Here is a 20,388-nt window from a genome sequence, read left to right as displayed (position 1 = left end):
TGTGTGGTTAGTACGAGAGAGAGAGAGAGAGAGAATAAAGTGACGGCCCTAAAGCCGATTTTGCGATCGTGGGAGAGAAAGCAGCTGTTAGTTTATCGCTCAGAGATGCGGTGGACGGCTCGTACAAGTCCTGCGTTCTTTGACTCTTTAGTGGATAACTCAGTTTGCCGGTCTCACCCGCGATGGTGAAAATGCACAACAGTCCAATTTGGTTGGACCACAATACAGCAAACAAATTCGTGATAATTAATACCCTGAGTATTAATAATTAGCGGACATGGCGGTCCGTAAACTGTACAAGCAAAAACCTTGAAACACAAGAATAACACACTATAATATTCTATCTCTGCCCAGACGTAAACCTCTTACTTGAATTGCATGAGGACACAGGTAGAATGTGTGTCCCTCCATCCTTTAACTTTGACCCGGTTCCTTGAGGCTCGGGTGATGACGGGAGGCCGTTTCCTCGCTCTGTTGGCGGGCACGGCTGTTGATTCTCGGCGGGCTGGTAGAGAACTCAGAAATGTCGACTTGATTGAAGATGGAAGAGAAATCTTTAATCTCTTCACTTCTGCAGGCAAACGGATGAAGATGCGGATTGCTCGGCGGTCTCCTTCGGATCCGTTAGTGTTCGGTTGAACACAGAGTAATCTCAACTCATCCAGCGAGATGGAGATAGTATGGCCACAATTTCAAGTCGGACGTTACTTCCTTGTGCCACGAGGTTGCACCTGAGAGCAGCGATGAGCTGCACCTACACACTGCAAACAAAGTTGCTGGAAGCAAATCCCGGAAGCATTTCAGAGGTATTTCTACTCCTGATGATGTCACGGTTTGAGGGACATTCTGTTGTGTGCCTCATCCAATAGGAGTTGAGAGTTCGATCCTTTAGTGACCACAGCTTCATGGGATTTGTAGTCTGTTTTGGACTCCCTTTGTTTGATTTTGGCGTGGTTTTTATCAGTAAGATTTATGACTGTGTCTGTGGGCCTCAGTCAGGCTTTTACGACTGTTAGGCCTGCCTTTGTCTTCTATCTGAATACATGAGGCCCAACATAGATAAGTAGCATAGTGTGGGATAGTTTTTCCCTTTGATTTCTTTAAATGTTTGCGCCTTGTGGGTAAACTTGCGGACAACTTTTTACAGAAAGAAGAGTCAATGTTGTTCCACTCAATGTTGATGGCTTCAAACAGTTGATGAGACCAAATATTCTCTGTAGGGTTCAAATCTGGACTATGACCAGGCCAGAATATAAGCCTGATGGACATATCAAGCCACTTCTTGGTGGTCTTTGCAGTGTGGGCAGGAGCAAAATAACATCTGATTGTTCCTCTTTAGAAAACAACTTTTCAATTGTGGAAAGCAAGCCTTTCTGCAGTATTCTCCTGTACCCAAAGCATTAATGGACTTTTCACAGTGAAGCAGCTCACCAGTACCAGCAGATGAAAAGGCTACCCACACCATGACACCTCTTCCTCCATGCTTCACTGAGGTAGAGATGCATTCACTATTGTATTTCTCACCAGATCTTCAAAGACACCTCTCTGGAACATCACCATGCAACTTAACTCGTGATTTATCACTCCACACAACTCTGAATCAAACTTTCCATATTCTGCCAAAAATTGTAATTCTGTCTTTGATGTTTTTCTGTGATAGCAATGGCTTTTTAACACATCTTCTAGACACTAAACCTGCATTAGATAACCTTCTGGTTATTGTTCTTATCGTAAGAATCTTGTTTTCTGAGCTCTTGAATTCTGCTGACAGTTTTGTAGGTTTTTCTTTTTCTGTCTTTGAGAACTGTAAATTTCAGCATGTGGTCATCCCTGCATGAAGAGGCTTTGGGCCTTCCAGATCCTTTCTTTCTGGGAATATCAATTGTTGTTTCAAAGCGTTGACCTATTCTCTTAATAGCTGATAGAGAAATAGGGATTTTCTCACTCCTTTATCTTGGGACTCACAACACTGTATATTGTAGATCTCTCCCTGCTCAATCACTCCTGGTTCCATTTATGAGCTTGTTATCAGGCCTTTGATGGGCTGCACCAGGAGTGCATTTGTTTAATTCTTGCTAATTTCCTGACCAATGATTTGCTGTGGAGACCATTAAATGCTTAATGTTATGCCATTTTGTGGCTTGGCCCAATTTCTTTTTCTTTTCTTTTTTTTTTTTTTTTTGCCCAGTAGTATATAATATAAAAGTTACTTAATTTCAATTTTGATATTTTTAGCCTTTTTGACGGTATTCTATATTTATGTATTTGTTCTGAATTTGATTAAAAAGACACATTTATTTAGCAAAACCATAATTTTAACCATCAACCACTGTAGCAAATTACATTCACAATGTGTGATGTAAAAGTACTAAATGTGTGAAGTACTGGAGAAATCTAGTGAATATAATCAATGCATTTTAATTCAATGAACACAAGGAAGAGAGATATTTAATCATTTTCATTTATATGCACTAATATAACAATTCTAATACTACCATTTCAATTGTAATAAACAGCCATTTTTACCTACATTTAATTTTATTCAAACTTTTTAAAATAAGAAAAAAAGACATATTTCTATGAACAGATTTGAGTAATGACACAAACTAATTATTGAAATTTTGAGAGTTTTGAATTGATTCTTTGATTATTTGAAACAATTCACGGAAATGTATCAAATGATCAACTATAATGCCATTTTTGATACTGAAGATTAAATGAGAAACACTATCAAAACATCTCTGTCTTAACGCTCTTATACTGAGTCATGAGACAGAGAAGGATTGTAAAACTAGTCTAATGGTTTAAATAATTATTGTTATTGTTCCAGACTGATCTCCCAGTGAAATCGGAAGCAGTAGGTTGACTTTTCTTTAGCTAAAATCTCTCTGTGCTTACAGAAATGTGAAAAATTGCCCCCAGTGGCCAAAGCAGTCTCAAGCATCACGTCCAGTCTGGTTCACACTTGAGTCCAGTCAGATACATTCTAGTTCCAGGGGTCTGATATATAAAACTCTGAGTATATTTTATCCTAAAAGCGTGCGTACGCACAAAATACAGATTTCCTCCCTCTTTCAACCTCCACCTTCCACAAGCACTTACCTTAACCACAATTCTTATAAATAAACTTACTAAAAAATTTCCACATTTTCACATCTGCTCTAGCTTCTGCACTTCTCTAGCTTACTCTTGAAACTTGATGTTGAGGTACTTTGAATATTGTTTTCTTTTGTATGATCAATTACATTTCTAAATGTCGCTTTGGATAAAGGTGTCTGTTGAGTAACAGATTAAAAGAATAAAAGATTTACAATAATAAAACATATTCATTTCTTAGAACATTCAAGAGTATGTGATTCAGGATCTGCAACAGTGAGCGGACAAACAGTGGATTTTGTTAATAATTATATGTGAGTTTTTGTGTGGAATACAGAAAATGGAGGACTTACCATTTTTTAATGGACAGGATCTATATAGGATTTTCAGATTGTGATTTGGAAAAGGGTCTATTGCAAATATATTTCTCATACTGTTTGTGTTTGTGTTGTGAAGGCCAGCCATTTGTGTGTGTGTCAATGTTGCTATGGCACACATTCAGCACAACCTGAAATGAGCACACATCCAGGGAGGAAAGAGAAGTATCCTTTAAGATCTAATCTGCACTGACCTCAAAACAGTTCTGGTATCTTCATACATTCAGTAAGCTTACCGTTTCTCTCATTTTAACACAGACAATGAACTAGAGCCTGATAACCTCAAGGTCTGTGTTAGAGCCATTGCACATATACACCTCCACTATCACTAGGTTTGTCTATTATAATGGCATGCAGGTCGGCCAGACACATGAGGGCACAAATCCAGTAATCTCTAGACTTGAATATTCCTACAATTGGAGCAATTTAAGCTTGAAGTACCACCTGTTTTCAACATGGGGCAGTAAGCGAAACTCCAGCTGTATGGAGAACAAACCACACTCAGGCTTATTTGACACTAGGGACAGTTCTTGTGTTCAAATGCAGCAGCACGGAGTGCAATTTTAAATGCAGGGATCTCGAGATGTGTTTTTCAAAGTGTTTTTCAATCGGCATATCATGTAAATAATTTGATTCAAAACTGTAATTGATTGAAAGCCCTAATATTTATATATTGACTTGATATCGAAACTCTAGTACAAGATGATAGAAACATTCGTGGATTTACTGAAAACATTCAGGGCCTCAGCCCTGGGCCAATTTCTGTACTCTCTTTGCCAACTGTCTCCTGAAATAGCAGTCGGGATGTAGCCCGTGTCCCCATGGAAACAGAACAAGAACAGTCGCTGAAGCTCCACAAGCTGCATTAGCGCTGTGCTGTTTGTCTCAGATAACAGGTCCAGCGGGAGCCATTCAAGGTCCAAATGCAACAGCCTCCTCTGGACTGGAGAACATTTACTTCTGCCTTTATTTGGAGGCTAGAACAACAAAGAGCTCTTCTGTCCTACAGCCGTTTCTCCTCAGTCTTTTAAAAAACTCCTGCTCATGCGTTAAGATTTTTCCCCTCATCATTTACTCTCCACTTCCTTATATTGCTTACAGGTCCTCTCAGTGATTTCCTAAGGAAAGTTTTAAGAGGATTCATAAATGAATTGTACTTGTATAAAGCTTAACATACATGCAAGTGCTTATGTTTTAGATGAAGTAAATATGTTGATATTGTATGTTTCTGTGTATTCAAACATACAAAAATGTACTTGTTAGGCCTGCATACAAATATGTCTGAATACTAATGAGATCCACATGAAGACTCCAGTAATATTAGTATTCTAATAAAAGCTGTTTTATTGTACATGGAGCAGGTTGCCTCATGGGTGCCACCATGCTGAGATCATGGTAACCTTATAATGTGACAAATTTGCTCATGGAATAAAAAACGATTGCATTTAAATGATACTACATCCACACTAATAGGTGTCAGTATAAATTTAAGACACAATTCCCAAATCACTTCCACTGTAATTATTAGGGTTGTCACAAAATTTCAATAGACTGTACCAGAAAAATTTCACAATTCTTGATACCAATTTTACTCCCACAAAAAAGGGTAATATACCATTGAACACACTCCTTTAGCCTATTTAAAAAAGTAAATGTATCAATGTAAATAATAAATAAGTTTAAGTAGGACCTTATGGAATCAGTTTAATTTTTTTCTACATTTTATTCTTTCCCCCAAATTCTGTGTTTTCCGTTCCATGAATTAATGTTTTAAATCCATTTCATCATCAAAATAATATCTAATCAAATTAATTAATAAAACTTTATTCAAATGAAAATAAAACAATTAGCTTTACAAACTTAAATTAAATGAAGTGCTTCCATAACGATCCTCACAGCAGAATCTAAAACACAACATTTTTTGTGCACAACAGAACATCACTTTATGAATGAAGACATTGATGAGATATTGCTTAAATATAAAATAATAATAATAATTACAGTAAATAGTACATTATACTATACAGTACTATAGTAATTTATATTTTGTCGCTACATTTTCTTTATGCGTCAAGCTTTTATTTTGAATGTTATTTTGCTGGGGGGGGGGGGGGGGGTTTGCTTCTTTTATTCTAGCTTTTATTTTTTAATCAAGCTTTTATTTTGACGTGAAGGCTTATTCCAGTTGGTGTTTTTGACGGTAGTTTCACATCTCCTGTTAATACATTGGTTATATGACCCAGTGTGATTATTAAAGAGCAAAATGCTGCAATTTAATTATATAAATAAATAGTCTGCAGGCGCTGCACACTTCACAGTGAATGAGCGCTCTCTTCTGTCATCTACTACAACAATCACAGCGAGTGATGCTCATAAAATGTGGTGTTTTCAGCGTATGAGCGGCTTCACACATTCACTTTGAAGCATGCAGCACATGCAGATTGTATATTTATTTAAATAAATTGCATCATTTTGCAGTTTAATAATCACACTAGGACATATCACTACTTTAATTGGATTAATTGTCCATTTCAGTGTAAAAAGAGTAACAGAACATGCACTCAAATAAGCTTGTCAGCATTTGAATCTGTCAGTCAGATGAATTGAGTCGGTACTACCAATCTTTTTTATTTTAGTATCGACTTGGTACAGAATCACATCTATGCACACTTGGTCTTGTTCCTTTCAATTGATCTTACTATACTGAAATATTAAATGAAATATCACTTTAGAAAACATGGAGTTAACCACTGGAGTCGTATGGATTATCTTAATGCTGCCTTTATGTCCTTTTTAGAGCTTGAAATTTTGGACCTCATTGACTTGCATTGTATGGATATAAATGCATTTGTCCATAAAAATATTTTTGTTTGTGTTCCACGGAAGAAAGAAAGTCATACGAGTTTAAGACGCCATAAGGGTGAGTAAATGATGAGAGAATTGCAATTTTTTTGGGTGAACTATTGCTTTAATGCAATGCAGTATTTGGATCTTTGAATTATGTTGACAAATAAGAACTGACTGCTCAGTCTGATATCCTGCAATTAAGCTCTTGACCATTAGAAACATGTCAAATGTATTTTGCATCAAAGCATGAAAGAAAACCAAAGTCAAGGACGCTTGCTGGTTATTGCCAATTTCAGTGTGTCAGCAAGTTCATCTGTGCATGTTTCTTAGTAAAGACAGAATGAGATGAAATAATCTGGACTGACAACATTTGTCAAATCTTGACTATATGAAGCTGTATGCAGGGTTCAGTTCTTGGCAAAAGCCACTTGGAGATCATGTGGAGTGATATTAAACTTACATATTCAATGTACTTCCAGAGTATCTCAGTGCTCTGTGCTTTGAATTTGTCTTCATGTTCAGAATTAATTTATTTGATTCAACAGACATCTTGATAAATGTTTCATGCTGTGATTAGTTAGCTACAAGTTGAATAAACATTGTGCTTGTAAACAGTGTTGAATGTTGTGATAAAACTTTTCACAAGGACTTTCCACAAGTTTTATAGTTGATCACTGGATAAACAAGTTCTTGATGTTGTAAACAACATATAAATGATAAATGATGACTTGTTCAGATTACAATATTGTGGCCATAAATCACTTCACTACAAGAATATGAAACTCTCTAGATGTGATGTGAGGTTTAGATGTGAGGGCCATCTTCTGTTTTACTGTAAATCATACAGGAGCTGACATTCTTCTGTATGCAATTAAGGAGGCTTTTATTGCACTCAGACGTTATGAGAGAGAGCAGAGGAAAGCGGTTCCCTTGGACAGTTTATGTGCATGGTTAGGTATTACATGTGTGTTCAAGTATTAATGAGTCGTTTCCATCATTTAGAGGCAGACAAACACAAAAACAATGAGAGAAAGAAAAACTGTTCAGGAGAATAAAAAAGAAGAAGAAATCTGGGAGCGAGGGAATACTGGGGAAAAACAGTGACTGACATAAAACTGACAAATGATGCAAAGACAGATGGAGAGAGAGACAGAAAGCAGACGTCTAGTGGTCTGTCTCTCACTGAAAGGCTGCTGATGCAGTGCTTCTGGAATGAGAGTGTAATGGAGCCCAATTCAGTTCCTCCACAGAATCTGATGTCACTTGAACCCCAATGCGATTCTATTGCCTCAAAGAACTTTTTATGAGAACTACATTTGGAAATGAATACAAAATGGCTTTGTGATGTTGTTTATCCAGATAAGTGTTTATGATGCATGTATGAAGTCAGCAGAAAGGGGAAAATGTTAAAGGAATATTTCAGGTTCAATACAAGTTAAGCTCAATCGACAGCATTGTGGTATAATGTTGTAGCACCTATCCTCTAGAATGGAATAAGTTACTATACATCAATTTCTCTAGGTTCGTGGTGCAGTAGAATTGACCATATAAGAGAGGTTGTATAGTATGAAACAGTTGGCATATATTTCACAACTGAACATACGCCTCAGTTAAATTTGAAAATGTGGAAAAACATCAAAATTTTAGTTTGGACATTGGCAATAAAATAAAATAAAATAAAATAAAAAACAAATAAAGTTTTCTCCCTCAACTGTCTTTGTGTAATTGAAGAATGAAACAAATGGTCCTTTTATGGGAAAAGTCTTTTCCTTTTATCCGGGTCGCTGAAACAAAGGAAAAGGAAATGGAAATCCCCCAAAAAAGCTTATCTGTATTCCTTCGTTTGAATACAATGGATGTCATTCAGTTGATGTTGTGATGCTTGAAGCAGTCGGCCTTTTTCAAGACGCCATCTTGGGTGTGGAGTTCGTGATGGACAGGCTCGCCATCACTTTCCCCAAATATTTTCTCAATAAAAAAATCAATCTGACGATTGTAAATACAATAAATTTCACTGTCAGGTGATCACATCTTGTCAATATTGTTCAAGCAACACTGTTTAACACAATAAATCAGTATAAATCATTAATTATGTATAAACACATCTCAGTCACATTGCATAAATCAGATGCACACGTTGCACATAAAATCATAGAAAACTCAACGGAGCTCGCTACAAAAACTCTTTTAAATGCTCCTCTGTTGAAATTTGTACAAGAAATCTTAAAAAACATAATAACTCTACATCTTAACAAAAATCAAAAACAAAACATGGATGGCACTTTGAAGTTTGTACCTAATTCCCCCCCAAATGAAAATTCTCTCATCATTTACTCACCCTCATGATATCCCAGATGTGTTTGACTTTCTTTCTTCAGCAGAACACATTTGAAGACAAATAGATAAATATATCAGCTCAGAAGGTCCTTAAAATGCAAGTGCATGGAGATTTCTCTTTTGAACCTCCAGAAATCACAGACAGTCAGTATAAACATCATCTATATGACTCCAGCAGTTAAATTGTCTTGTAAAGTGAAACAATCATTTTGGTGCTAAAAAGATCAATATTTAAGTACTTTTTTTAACTGTACTTTTTAAGGAGTTTTCAACTCCTTTTCTTAAAAAAAAGCAGAAATGTGTGTTCCAGTGAGACACTTACAATGGAAGTCAATGGGGTCAATCTGTAAACATTAAAATACTCACTGTTTCAAAAGTATAGACACAAGACATGAACAATATGTGTGTTAACATGATTTTACTGTGATTAAATCTCTTACTAACCGCATCTGTGGAAAGTTATAGACAATTTTACAACTTCATTACCATGATGATGTAATGTCAACAAACCCTAAAATAACTGTAATAATTTAAACAACTTTACAGCTCAAATAATACATGAGTTTAACAGAAGAATTAATGTAAGTGCTTTTATAAAATTATAATCGTCACATTTCTGTCTTTAAACCATCCAGAAATTGACCCCATTGACTTCCATTGTAAGTGTCTCACTGGAACAGATATGTGCTTTATTAAAGAAAAGGAGGAACGAGTCAGAATTGATTTTTGTGATAATCAATATTATGACACAAATGCTGTTGACTGAGTTTAACTTGTACTGAACCTGAAATATTCCTTTAAATAATTAATAGTAGGGATGTCGATTTAATACATTTAGTGTGATTAATTATATAAACAAAAAAAAAGTAAAAAAAAAAAAAAAAGATACCACACAATTAATCATGTCCCCTACCTGTTCGTAAATTCAGTAATAAAATTGCTATTTTCATACCATCACAGATATTCAAGCATGATGTATCGTGTAACATGGTTTTATGAGGCGTGTCAGCAGGGGGCAGTCAGCACGTCTCAACAAACCTCTCGAGCAGCACAGCCACAGAATGAAAGGCATTCACACAGGACACATTCTTAACAGCTGGACGAAACACAACAGAATACAGGGATCTTCAGATGCAAATTTCAAACTACTTTTAACTTGACTCAGCATCCTAAAAAACACAGCATTTATCATGCTGAAAAACAGTGAGACACTTCAAAAGCATCTGTCTGACGCATGTATACATAAATCGAAAATAAAAAATAGCACAGACGAAATGCAAGAAGGCATCCTATGAGAACAGGACAAATTGATCAACTGCAAAATGGATTGCTTTCAACTGTAGGCTTATGTACAATGACATGGGATACAAACCAAAAATATATTGACTTCTAAATCCTCTTTTTGTATTGTCAAATCAATGGGTTTTTTGTCTGCCACAACAATGCAAGTATTTCAATCTAAATCAGTGGCGGCTGGTCCATAGGGGGCGCTGGGGCACCGCCACACCTGGTGGAAAGTGTTTTTTTTTTTTTTTTTAAATAAACATTTTTTAAGTAATTTTTTAAAACTTATTTTAAGTATGTGTGTGTTTAAAATGCATAATAACATGTAATATATAAAATATAAATCATTATGTGGGGGAAAATTAGCTTCCTTTTCATCCCTTCTCTCGTCGAGAGTCCCGACCACCACCGACTGCGCATGCTTGGGGCGCTTTTTCCAGCGCCCCCTCGGTGGAGCAGTGCCAACCAATGCTGACACAAGATATTCACATGTGCAAAAGAAATTTAGCCAATCAGCGGCCTCGATATTATGGCCTGAGGGGTGCTGAGAGAAGCGCCCCAAACATGCGCAGTCGGTGGTGGTTGGGACTCTTGACATAGTCATGTTCATGTTCCCTCTCACCATTGTCTCAATGGATGACTGACAGTCTCTGCCAATAGATTGTAATACTATAGCAATGATGAACGCGGACACAGGAGCAGGATCTCAGCTGACTAGTCTGCCCCCAAATTCAATAAGATCTCTTCAGCAAAATCCATTTGAGAGGAGAAATTTGGTGGAGAAACTACGGCTAAAAGAGCTTGGCCCAGATCAACCTGACATCAACATCAAACAACAGGCTAGCGAAAAGAGCAAAACGTACACACGATGCTTCTCCCGTCCCATACTTGGTACAGCAGAAAGACTTGGCTAGCTGGATGTAGTCATGCAAATGCCTTATTTTGCTTTCCATGTTTACTTTTTAAAACGATGGGGACAGATGGAACATGGAATGTTTTAGGATTAAGGGATCTAAAACATTTATCAGAGAGGACGAAGAAACATGAGTCTACAAGAGCACATATGGACAATAGTGTCAAGCTAGCAATCCTTGGCAGAGTCAACATAGCTACACAACTGGACGAAGGCCACAGATGAAGAGGTGGATAAGAATAGGCACATTTGATCAAAGATAAGTGACACACACGCGTTTGTAAAATTGTAATTGGTTTAATATTGGCATTAAATAATATAAATAATAAAAGTGTAAAACACAATTTACATCTGGACTTGGATTTATTGGTAAATCCATCTGCCTCCATAACAAAAAAAACGTGTGCATGCACATTTTTTCCCGCGCGAGCATTGGCTCAGAGCCCCACCTGAAAATTTGGGCACCAGCCGCCACTGATCTAAATATCTGAATATTTTATATAAATTTAGATTTATTTCAATTGTTTTTTTTTTTTTGTTTTTTTTTAATATTGAAATATCTTTATTTGAGGGCCTTTGTCAGCAAACATAGATATACTGAATGCTGTTAATTTTCAACTAATTAATCGGCATGTCACAAAATGAATTTGATTAAAAACAATTATTGATTGACAGCTCTAATTAATACAGTAGATTAAATATTAATTATTAGTCAATTTCACGCTTTTAAGAGTGCTCCAAAAAATCGGGCAATGGGAAAACAACTTCTGTAATGTAATAAAATATTTGTGATTTATATGGTGCTTGCAAAAATGTTATTTTATCAGAATACATGGCTACTTTTGAATGTGCGTCAATGAGGAAGATGCTTGGTGTTGTTACAGCATCTGCCAGCAGAGGCTCACTGCCCATACTCAAGGCTCAGTCACATTTACCTTTGCACAGCCAAATTCCAACAACTCAGAACTGGCTGATGAGATCAGAATTGTGCCGTGCAAATTGTGTTCAGCAATGATTTTGTAGGCGCATTTCACTTTTTTTAGGGAATGGGCCACTAAACCAGCACATGCAAATAAACAGTGCTTTTACATGGTGCAAATTATTCTTAATGAATTTCCCCCTGAATATTCACAATGGATGAGAAGATCATTTTAATGGAGAGTTTCTTCATAACTTCACTCTCCCGAGTATAACGGGTAGCATAAAAAGAGGCTACTGCTTAACAATTCCTTTTTTTACATGCTTAACATCTGCCCACACCTTCTCCTACTTGATCATGTGGCACTGGTAAAAAAATATAGTCATGTCAACAAGAAAAGCTGTTTCAATTAATCAAATACTCATTTTGAAATATCAGTAACAATATTTTTTACTTTTACTTTATTAAAATCACCAAAGATTTCACAGCAAAAAGAGATGTGCATTCCCTGAAACTAGCACACGTACATCACCCGTGACGTCTATATGGTGTGTTTGTTTCATCTGCAATACGTCTATAAGACATTTCCTTTCGGATGTCAATAAGACATTAATCAGATGTCTTTTAGATCTTTATGATTTAGTGTGTTTGTAAATCTGATCTTTTGGAGATGTTTAGCACACACACACACACACACACACACACACACACACACACACACACACACACACACACACACACACACACACACACTCTCTCTCTCACACACACACACACACACACACACACACACACACACACACACACACACACACACACACACACACACACTCTCTCTCTCACACACACACACACACACACACACACACACACACACACACACTCACACACACACTTGTTGGTGCAGCTATCATTATGAGGACTCTCCATAGACATAATGATTTTTATACTGTATGAACTATAGATTCTATCTCCTAACCCTAACCCTACCCTTAAACCTAACCCTCACAAAAAACTTTCTGCATTTTTACATTTTCAATAAAACATCATTTAGTATGTTTTTTAAGTGATTTGAATTATGTGGACACTAGAAATGTCCTCATAAACCACATTTATAGCATAATACCCTTGTAATTACCAGTTTATAACCTAAAAAAAAGTCCTCGTAAACCACTTAAACCTGCCCATACACACACTCTCTCTCTCTCTCTCTCTCTCACACACACACACACACACACACACACACACAGACACACACACACACACACACATGCACAGACACAGGCACAGACACACACACACACACACACACACACACACTCACACACGCACAGACACACACACAAACACACACACACACACACACACACACGTTATTTCATTTGTTCAACTGCACAATGTTGATTTGACAATGCTGACAATGTCCTTAATAATATATGTTGTTTATTTGCAATATTCCTTTGGTTTTAATGTTGCAGATTATAAACCATGATACTATTTTTTTTTCATTCTAATAACATATGTCAGTGATTTAAGTATCAGCTTATTTTAAGTACAGTAAATCCTTACATTACAGCTAAGAAATGACTGTATATCTACTGTACGCATGGCCGCCGCCACCAGTATTGCCAGTATTGCCCGGCAATACTACTTTTCTCCGATATTTCAGCTTCATTAACCTGCATTTTTAGCTCTGGTAGTTTAAAATAGAATCCACAAATGTGATCCAGTCCTGACTTTACCTCTCGTGTTGTGAATGGAATCATTGTGATTGGTCAAAATCAATTGGTTGCCTTGCTGCTTAATTTAAAGTGCTGCTTCAGAGTGCCGTATTTCCCACCCGGAGAAGATGAGAAGCATGAGCAACGAATGTAAGAGGATAAAATAGCTATCTGTAATACATATTAATTATTGGTTTATAGCATATTATAGATTTAGACTTTACCATTTAATTTTTTACGTTGTATTATTCTAAAAGACTAACATTTAACCGTACATTTAACCGTACATGCATATAGCATGGCTGAGTGTAGTAGCCAACATCTAACTTGAGTTGAGCTGTCGGTAGTTAAATGACGGGCAGAACACATCACGACTTCTGATGTATGTGCAGCAGCTATAGCTGAGCCTTGCTGAAAGACAGGCTTCACAGCATACTGCTGAAATATAACTGATATATGATGAAGACTGAAGTACCTAACCATGACTTTAACAGGAAAATAACTTTTGTGTACCACAGATGAAAGCACGTATCAGGGTTTGGAATGGGACAAGGGAAGCGTATCTCAGGTCATTGACACACTGTCATCAGTCATCTGTATTACATAAATAAATAAATTAAATTAAATAAGTAACCAAATGTGTTTACAGACTATCCTTTCTTAAAAGTGTTGGATACTAAAAATATCATACCTATATTGCATCAATTTAAAATTCTGCTTGTTGATTGGTTGGACTTCATGGGAATAAAGGTTACAATTTTTCGTTTGAGTCAAGTCGTATGGTTTCTTACAAATTCATCATCATGTACAAATTATCACAAGTTGTCTTGAGACTGTGTTAGAATAAACATAAAATTAACCAGCATGAAGCAGCGGCATTCCACCAACATCCTTTAACTAATTGTACTGTAGCTAATGGTCATTATTCTGCAGCCAGATCTCATGACAATTACATGAACTTGGCAACATTTCTGCAAAATGATATTACGTGGTTTATTACACATATCGCTGCAGTTCTATGGTAACATCTATGCTGACGATAATCATACTTTTGAAAAGGCGTAGAAAACAAGTCGAGATGTCATATAGTACAACCTCCAGCTTCCTTTGAATAGCAACTACTGAGAGTTGAAGTAAAGTTCATGAACTGTAGATTTCAGAAAATCAGGAAGAGACTTTGAGAGAATACGGAGATGAGAGAGAGTCTGCTAACACTAATGAGAGTGTGTCAGACACTTCATACAAATACATCTGATGCATTCTCTCTCAAACTCTCACCTACACATCTATACACATACAGAGCGCTCCAGAAGTCTGAGACCACACTGGAAATCTAGGACTCAAAATGAAATAAACAAAGTTTCAGGGTTTGGAAACATTTTAAACAGACCTAAGACTTACAATAAATAAGAAGTAATTTATTTCTAATTACTTTTAAAAAAACTTTTATTTCAAAATACTGTATTGTTCCTAACTAATCAAATAAAAGATAAATATACAGTATCAATGTAAATAATACATTAAAACAATTGCATGTTTCCGTGAAGAGTTTCTCAATTAAGTGAACATTGCTTCAAGTTTAAGTAAGCCCCTATGAAATCAGTTTCATTTTTTCCTAAATTCAGTTTTTCCCCCCAAATTCTGTTTTCAGTTCCATGTTTTAAAGCTTAATAAATGTCATCATCAAAATAGTGTCTAATCAAATGAATAAATAAAACTTGAATCAAATGACAATAAAACAATTACTTTTAACAAACCATTGCATTTTTTTTAATTAAATGAAGTGCTTCCGTAACGATCCTCACAGCAGAATCTAAAACACAACATTGGTCTTCTTTTTGTGCACAACAGAACATCACTTTATGAATGAAGACACTGATGAGATATTGCTTAAATATAAAATAATAATAATAATTACAGTAAATATTTTTTGTCGCTACATTTTCTTTACACGTCAAGCTTTTATTTTGAATGTTATTTTGCTGTTGTTGTTGTATTGCTGCCATTGATTTTTTTTTTTTTTTTGCTTCTTTTATTCTAGCTTTTATTTTTTAATCAAGCTTTTATTTTGACGTGAAGGCTTATTCCAGTTGGTGTTTTTGACGGTAGTTTCACATCTCCTGTTAATACGTTGGTTATATGGCCCAGTGTGATTATTAAAGAGCAAAATGCTGCAATTTAATTATATAAATAAATAGTCTGCAGGCGCTGCACACTTCACAGTGAATGAGCGCTCTCTTCTGTCATCTACTACAACAATCACAGCAAGTGATGCTCATAAAATGTGGTGTTTTCAGCGTATGAGCGGCTTCACACATTCACTTTGAAGCATGCAGCACATGCAGACTGTATATTTATTTAAATAAATTGCATCATTTTACAGTTTAATAATCACACTAGGACATTTCACTATTTTAATTTGATTACTTGTCCACTGTGAAAGTGTAAAATTAGTATCAGTACATGCATGAGTCAAGGACTAGAACTAATACTCACTCAAGTAGCAGCTATGATGTGAATCAGCTGTTCACAAGCTTCTGTGTATATCACTGCACAGCACACATACAGACTGATTATTAACCACAGTTTACATGACAGAGACTAGATCAAACAGTGGGATGTCACACTATTACCATTATTATGTACTTTATAAAGCAGTAATAAGGCAATTGAGGTTATATTATACTATGATCATACTCACTCCACTGTGTGTTGTGTCTACACTTTTTAACCATAATCATATTCACAATATGATGACCTCAAGTGCCTTACTGCTTAATATACACTAATATGGGCCGTTCACACAGAACGCATTTTTGCCTCCGTCCAGGCTGGTTTTCCAATTGTTTTCCCTAAAACATACTCATCTAATGAAATTTACACTGAACTGATGGAGATATTGAGAGATGATAGTCTGAATTAAAGACAATCAAGTTGGCACAAGCATTGAAATGCAAATGTTTTTGGTCGGGTCACACCCAAAGTACAAGAACGAGAGAGAGAGAGAGAGAGAGAGAGAGAGAGAGAGAGAGAGAGTGAGAAAGAGAGAGAGAGAATTTCATGAGACATGTTAATGGATTATTAGCAGAAAGAATCAGATGCTCCATCTGTTTGAACATTTGAATTATGATAATGATGATGTCACTGTCACAAAATGATTCAGGAATGAGGACCCAGATGCAGGAATGAGTTAAAAATAAAATGTATTTTACTAAACAACTGAAAACAGAACAGGTAATACAAAACTCTCACGGGGGAGAGAAAACAAAATCAAAACAGGAACAGACTGATTACTAACTAAACTCACAAAATGATCTGAGAAATGCAAGAGGGAAGAGAGTACAATATATAGAGGAAAAGCACATGAGGATAGGTGAAGGCAATTAACATGACACAGACTTAATGAGGGAGAGTGATGAGGGTAATGATGATGAGGGGACAGGGAAGCACATGGCTAACAGAAACACAGACAATTACACATACACACGACAAACACACACAAACAGAAAACAGACAGGGACCAAAGGGCAGACAGAAACGGATCATGACAGTCACAGTGATGATGTCACCATTACATTACATTGTGATCATGATAATGGAGAGGACTTTTCTTCAATCAAACATATTGACCACCATAAATGAATACATAAAAAAGTGCACGAGTAACTAAAATGTGTCAAATAATAACGTGAAATGATGTGATTTGCATAAATTCACATTAATTCACAGAGAAGGGTGAATTAATTCTGACAGTGAGTAATGTGGTTGCATAATTTATATTCTTTTTCACGCACGCATTTATACTCTGACCAACTCTCTCCTTTTAAAAATACTAATTTGATACTGAAATATTATGCTATGGACCTTAGGCAATGCAGATGCTATATTTCACATGAATGAAAACAAAGCTGTGAGAGAGAGACATACAGCACCATAGTACATTCAATTCCATATTTCAGTCTTCCAAATTCATATAATGGCTTTGTGTAAGGAACGAAATGAAATTTAAGTCGTTATCACTGATAATCTTCCCTTCCACCCCAGCAATCACAGAACATTCCTCTTACATTAGCATATGGTTCCCATTTGGTTATTTTTTAATGTTTAAGGAATGTTCTCTAAACGTTTAATTTTTTGTAACCATAAACTAACATTCTCAGAATATTGCTGGGAGGTTTTAGTGTGACAACCTAAGAAGAACCAATACATAATGTTCTCTAATGTTTATTTGTAGGTTTTATTAACCATAGACTAATGTTCTTAGAACATTGCAGGGAGTTTTTTTTTCCTCCGCTTTTCTCCCCAATTTGGAATGCCCAGTTCCCAATGCGCTCTAGGTCCTCGTGGTGTAGTGACTCACCTCAATCCGGGTGGCGGAGGACGAATCTCAGTTGCCTCCACGTTTGAGACCGTCAATCCGCGCATCTTATCACGTGGCTTGTTGAGTGTGGAAGCTTCACACTATTCTCTGCGGCATCCACGCACAACTCACCACGCGCCACACCTAGAGCAAGAACCACATTATAGCGACCACAAGGAGGTTACCCCATGTGACTCTACCCTCCCTAGCAACCGGGCCAATTTGGTTGCTTAGGAGACCTGGCTGGAGTCACTCAGCACACCCTGGATTCGAACTCGTGATTCCAGGCCCCCGCTTTTTCTTTTTTTGAGTTTGACCATAAAATTTATGGTCCACTTTTTATTGTTTGGAAAAGGGCAGCATGATCATTCTGCTAAACATCTAGTTTTTTGTCCCACAGAAGAAAGTCATACAGTTTTGGAACAAAATTATTCTAAGTAAATGATGACAGAATTTTCTCTTTAATATCCATCCTGTCTAGACTGTTTCTGTGTATTTCTGTGGTGACCACACCCATGATAATGTTGTCAACATCACAACTAGGTATGCGATGTCAAATAATCACACTGTCAGATAATAAATGATCAGTGATGCCAGAGGACACGAGTCTCTCCTGCTCTTCGTCCACCAGTGAAGGACGTGTGATGAATCAGTAATCGCTGTTTTATTCCCAGCGGCTGTGAATCACTCACAGCTGTAACAAATCGAGCCGATCATACTGATATCAATCACCCGCTAATATCAGCAGTCATCACTGATCAGTGGCACATCCGATCAATATTGATGTCTGTCGGCAGATACCCTGTGGTCAAGGACTGATAAAAACAAGAGAGAGAGAGAAACCTGCAGCCTTCTTCTGACATAGTCTATAAGCACTAAATATTTCATGAGAATGACATGAAATTAAAAGACTTGAGAGAGTCGACCGCAGACAAAGAGAGAGGCAGAGGTGCTTTTATCTCTTCTCTTTTAATAAACACATTATTACATACAAGTATAATCAAAAGAGAAATATGGAGGAGGCTGTTATGTGACTACAGTGAGCTCTAGTGGAATCATCATGACATTACATACATATTTAGTGAACTATGACATCATCGAGTAATACAAGAAAAGCATTTCCACATTGACGCTCTAACAGTCGAGCTACCGCGCAATTTGATCACAGTTGAACAAGCTTGTAAATGCTCTTGATTATGTATTGCAAATGTTAAAATGAGTCATGCTCTACAGTTAAAGTGTTTTTGTGAGAAAAGGTGAAAAGTAAGTGTTTATGAACTGATAATCTGCTGTTTTACTCGTGATTTGTGTGAAAGTGAATAAAAGTCATTGTTGTTGTAGCTCCTGTAGTGTTTATTTCACCAGGAAACTGCTGCGATACATACAACAAGACGTGTAAAAATCATTTTGCAAAATGTGGGTATAGTAACGTGATTCTGCGAGAACAGGTTGGACAATAAAGTTCAATAAAAACAAAACGCAACAATGTGCAGCTCGGCTCTGCACATTAGCATTCAGTTCTAGTATTTTCCAAAACCCTCTCCTGCATTAACAGCTATAAACACACAGCTTTCACAGTTGATAGCTGCTTTCCTTAAGAATACTAAATAAATGACACAGTTACTACTGTCCCTGTGACATCAACATATAAACACTTAACCTGAAGGAGTGTCAGTGTGAGCTTCAGGCATCCTGACGCCATATCCTACACTTTGGTGTTGTCTTTTATTTGTGCCCTGCACATTATTCTAAATTCTTTTAACTGTGAAAAGTGGAAGTGCTTTGAAAGTAATTGTGTAAGAATATGAAACATATGGCAGTGTATTATTAACCAGCTCCACCTTTAGATTGCACTGTTAATAAATCTTTCATTAAGTGTCAAAGAATCATCATCACCGGTGTGGCATAAATTCATATGAATAAGTATGGACAAAATGTATGAAAAATCTTTAGGTAGACACAGTACTTAGTTCCAGACACATTAGAATCTGCCATGATAGAAACAGACAGAACATTCCTTCAAAGACATTAAAATGACAAAACCATTAAAAGCAAAACAAAGGAAAGCCTAAACTTCCAAACTCTCCTCATTCCACTCTTACTAGAGTCACACAATCATACAGCAGCTAAAACCAATGTACCTCCACTGCAGTGTCCATAACCCCTGTATTTACAAAACCAGCCAATAATCGAACAGACAGAAGAGGAAAAGAGGGCGGGGCTTACAGGAGTGCTGCCGTCTGATAGGGTGTTCATGCTGATTGAAGAGCTCATATTTTCAGAAGAGAACGAGGGAGGGGAGGGGCTTCTCTTCTCCAGAATATCCTGTGAGTGCAGGAAGTCTCGCCAGTCATGCTGAATGCTGAACAATTCACCAACATGAACAATAATGAGTCATTTAAATGAGTTACTAATAACAAAACAACACTGACTAATTACTGAGAACAATTAAATAATGTTAAAAATGTGATTTAAAAAAATAATACTTACAATGCAACACACATATAACTACAGGTAATAATGCAATCCTTATC

At 36.5% G+C, this 20,388-nt stretch overlaps 1 protein-coding gene across 1 annotated transcript in view; it reads right to left on the bottom strand.

Moving 5' to 3' along the window:
* LOC127429807 (schwannomin-interacting protein 1-like) overlaps nucleotides 1-20,143 on the bottom strand; it is a 214,710-nt gene extending 194,567 nt beyond the window's left edge. The window contains exon 1 of the mRNA XM_051679044.1: nucleotides 20,081-20,143. Coding sequence (XP_051535004.1) covers nucleotides 20,081-20,128 — 48 coding nt within the window. The 5' untranslated portion in view covers nucleotides 20,129-20,143. The remainder of the gene's footprint in view (nucleotides 1-20,080) is intronic.
* Nucleotides 20,144-20,388: the final 245 nt, after the last annotated feature.

The sequence above is a fragment of the Myxocyprinus asiaticus genome, chromosome 39 (assembly GCF_019703515.2).
Source record: "Myxocyprinus asiaticus isolate MX2 ecotype Aquarium Trade chromosome 39, UBuf_Myxa_2, whole genome shotgun sequence".
Classification (NCBI taxonomy): domain Eukaryota; kingdom Metazoa; phylum Chordata; class Actinopteri; order Cypriniformes; family Catostomidae; genus Myxocyprinus; species Myxocyprinus asiaticus.
Note: the sequence above shows the minus strand (reverse complement) of the source record. Positions and strands in the feature narration are given on the sequence as shown.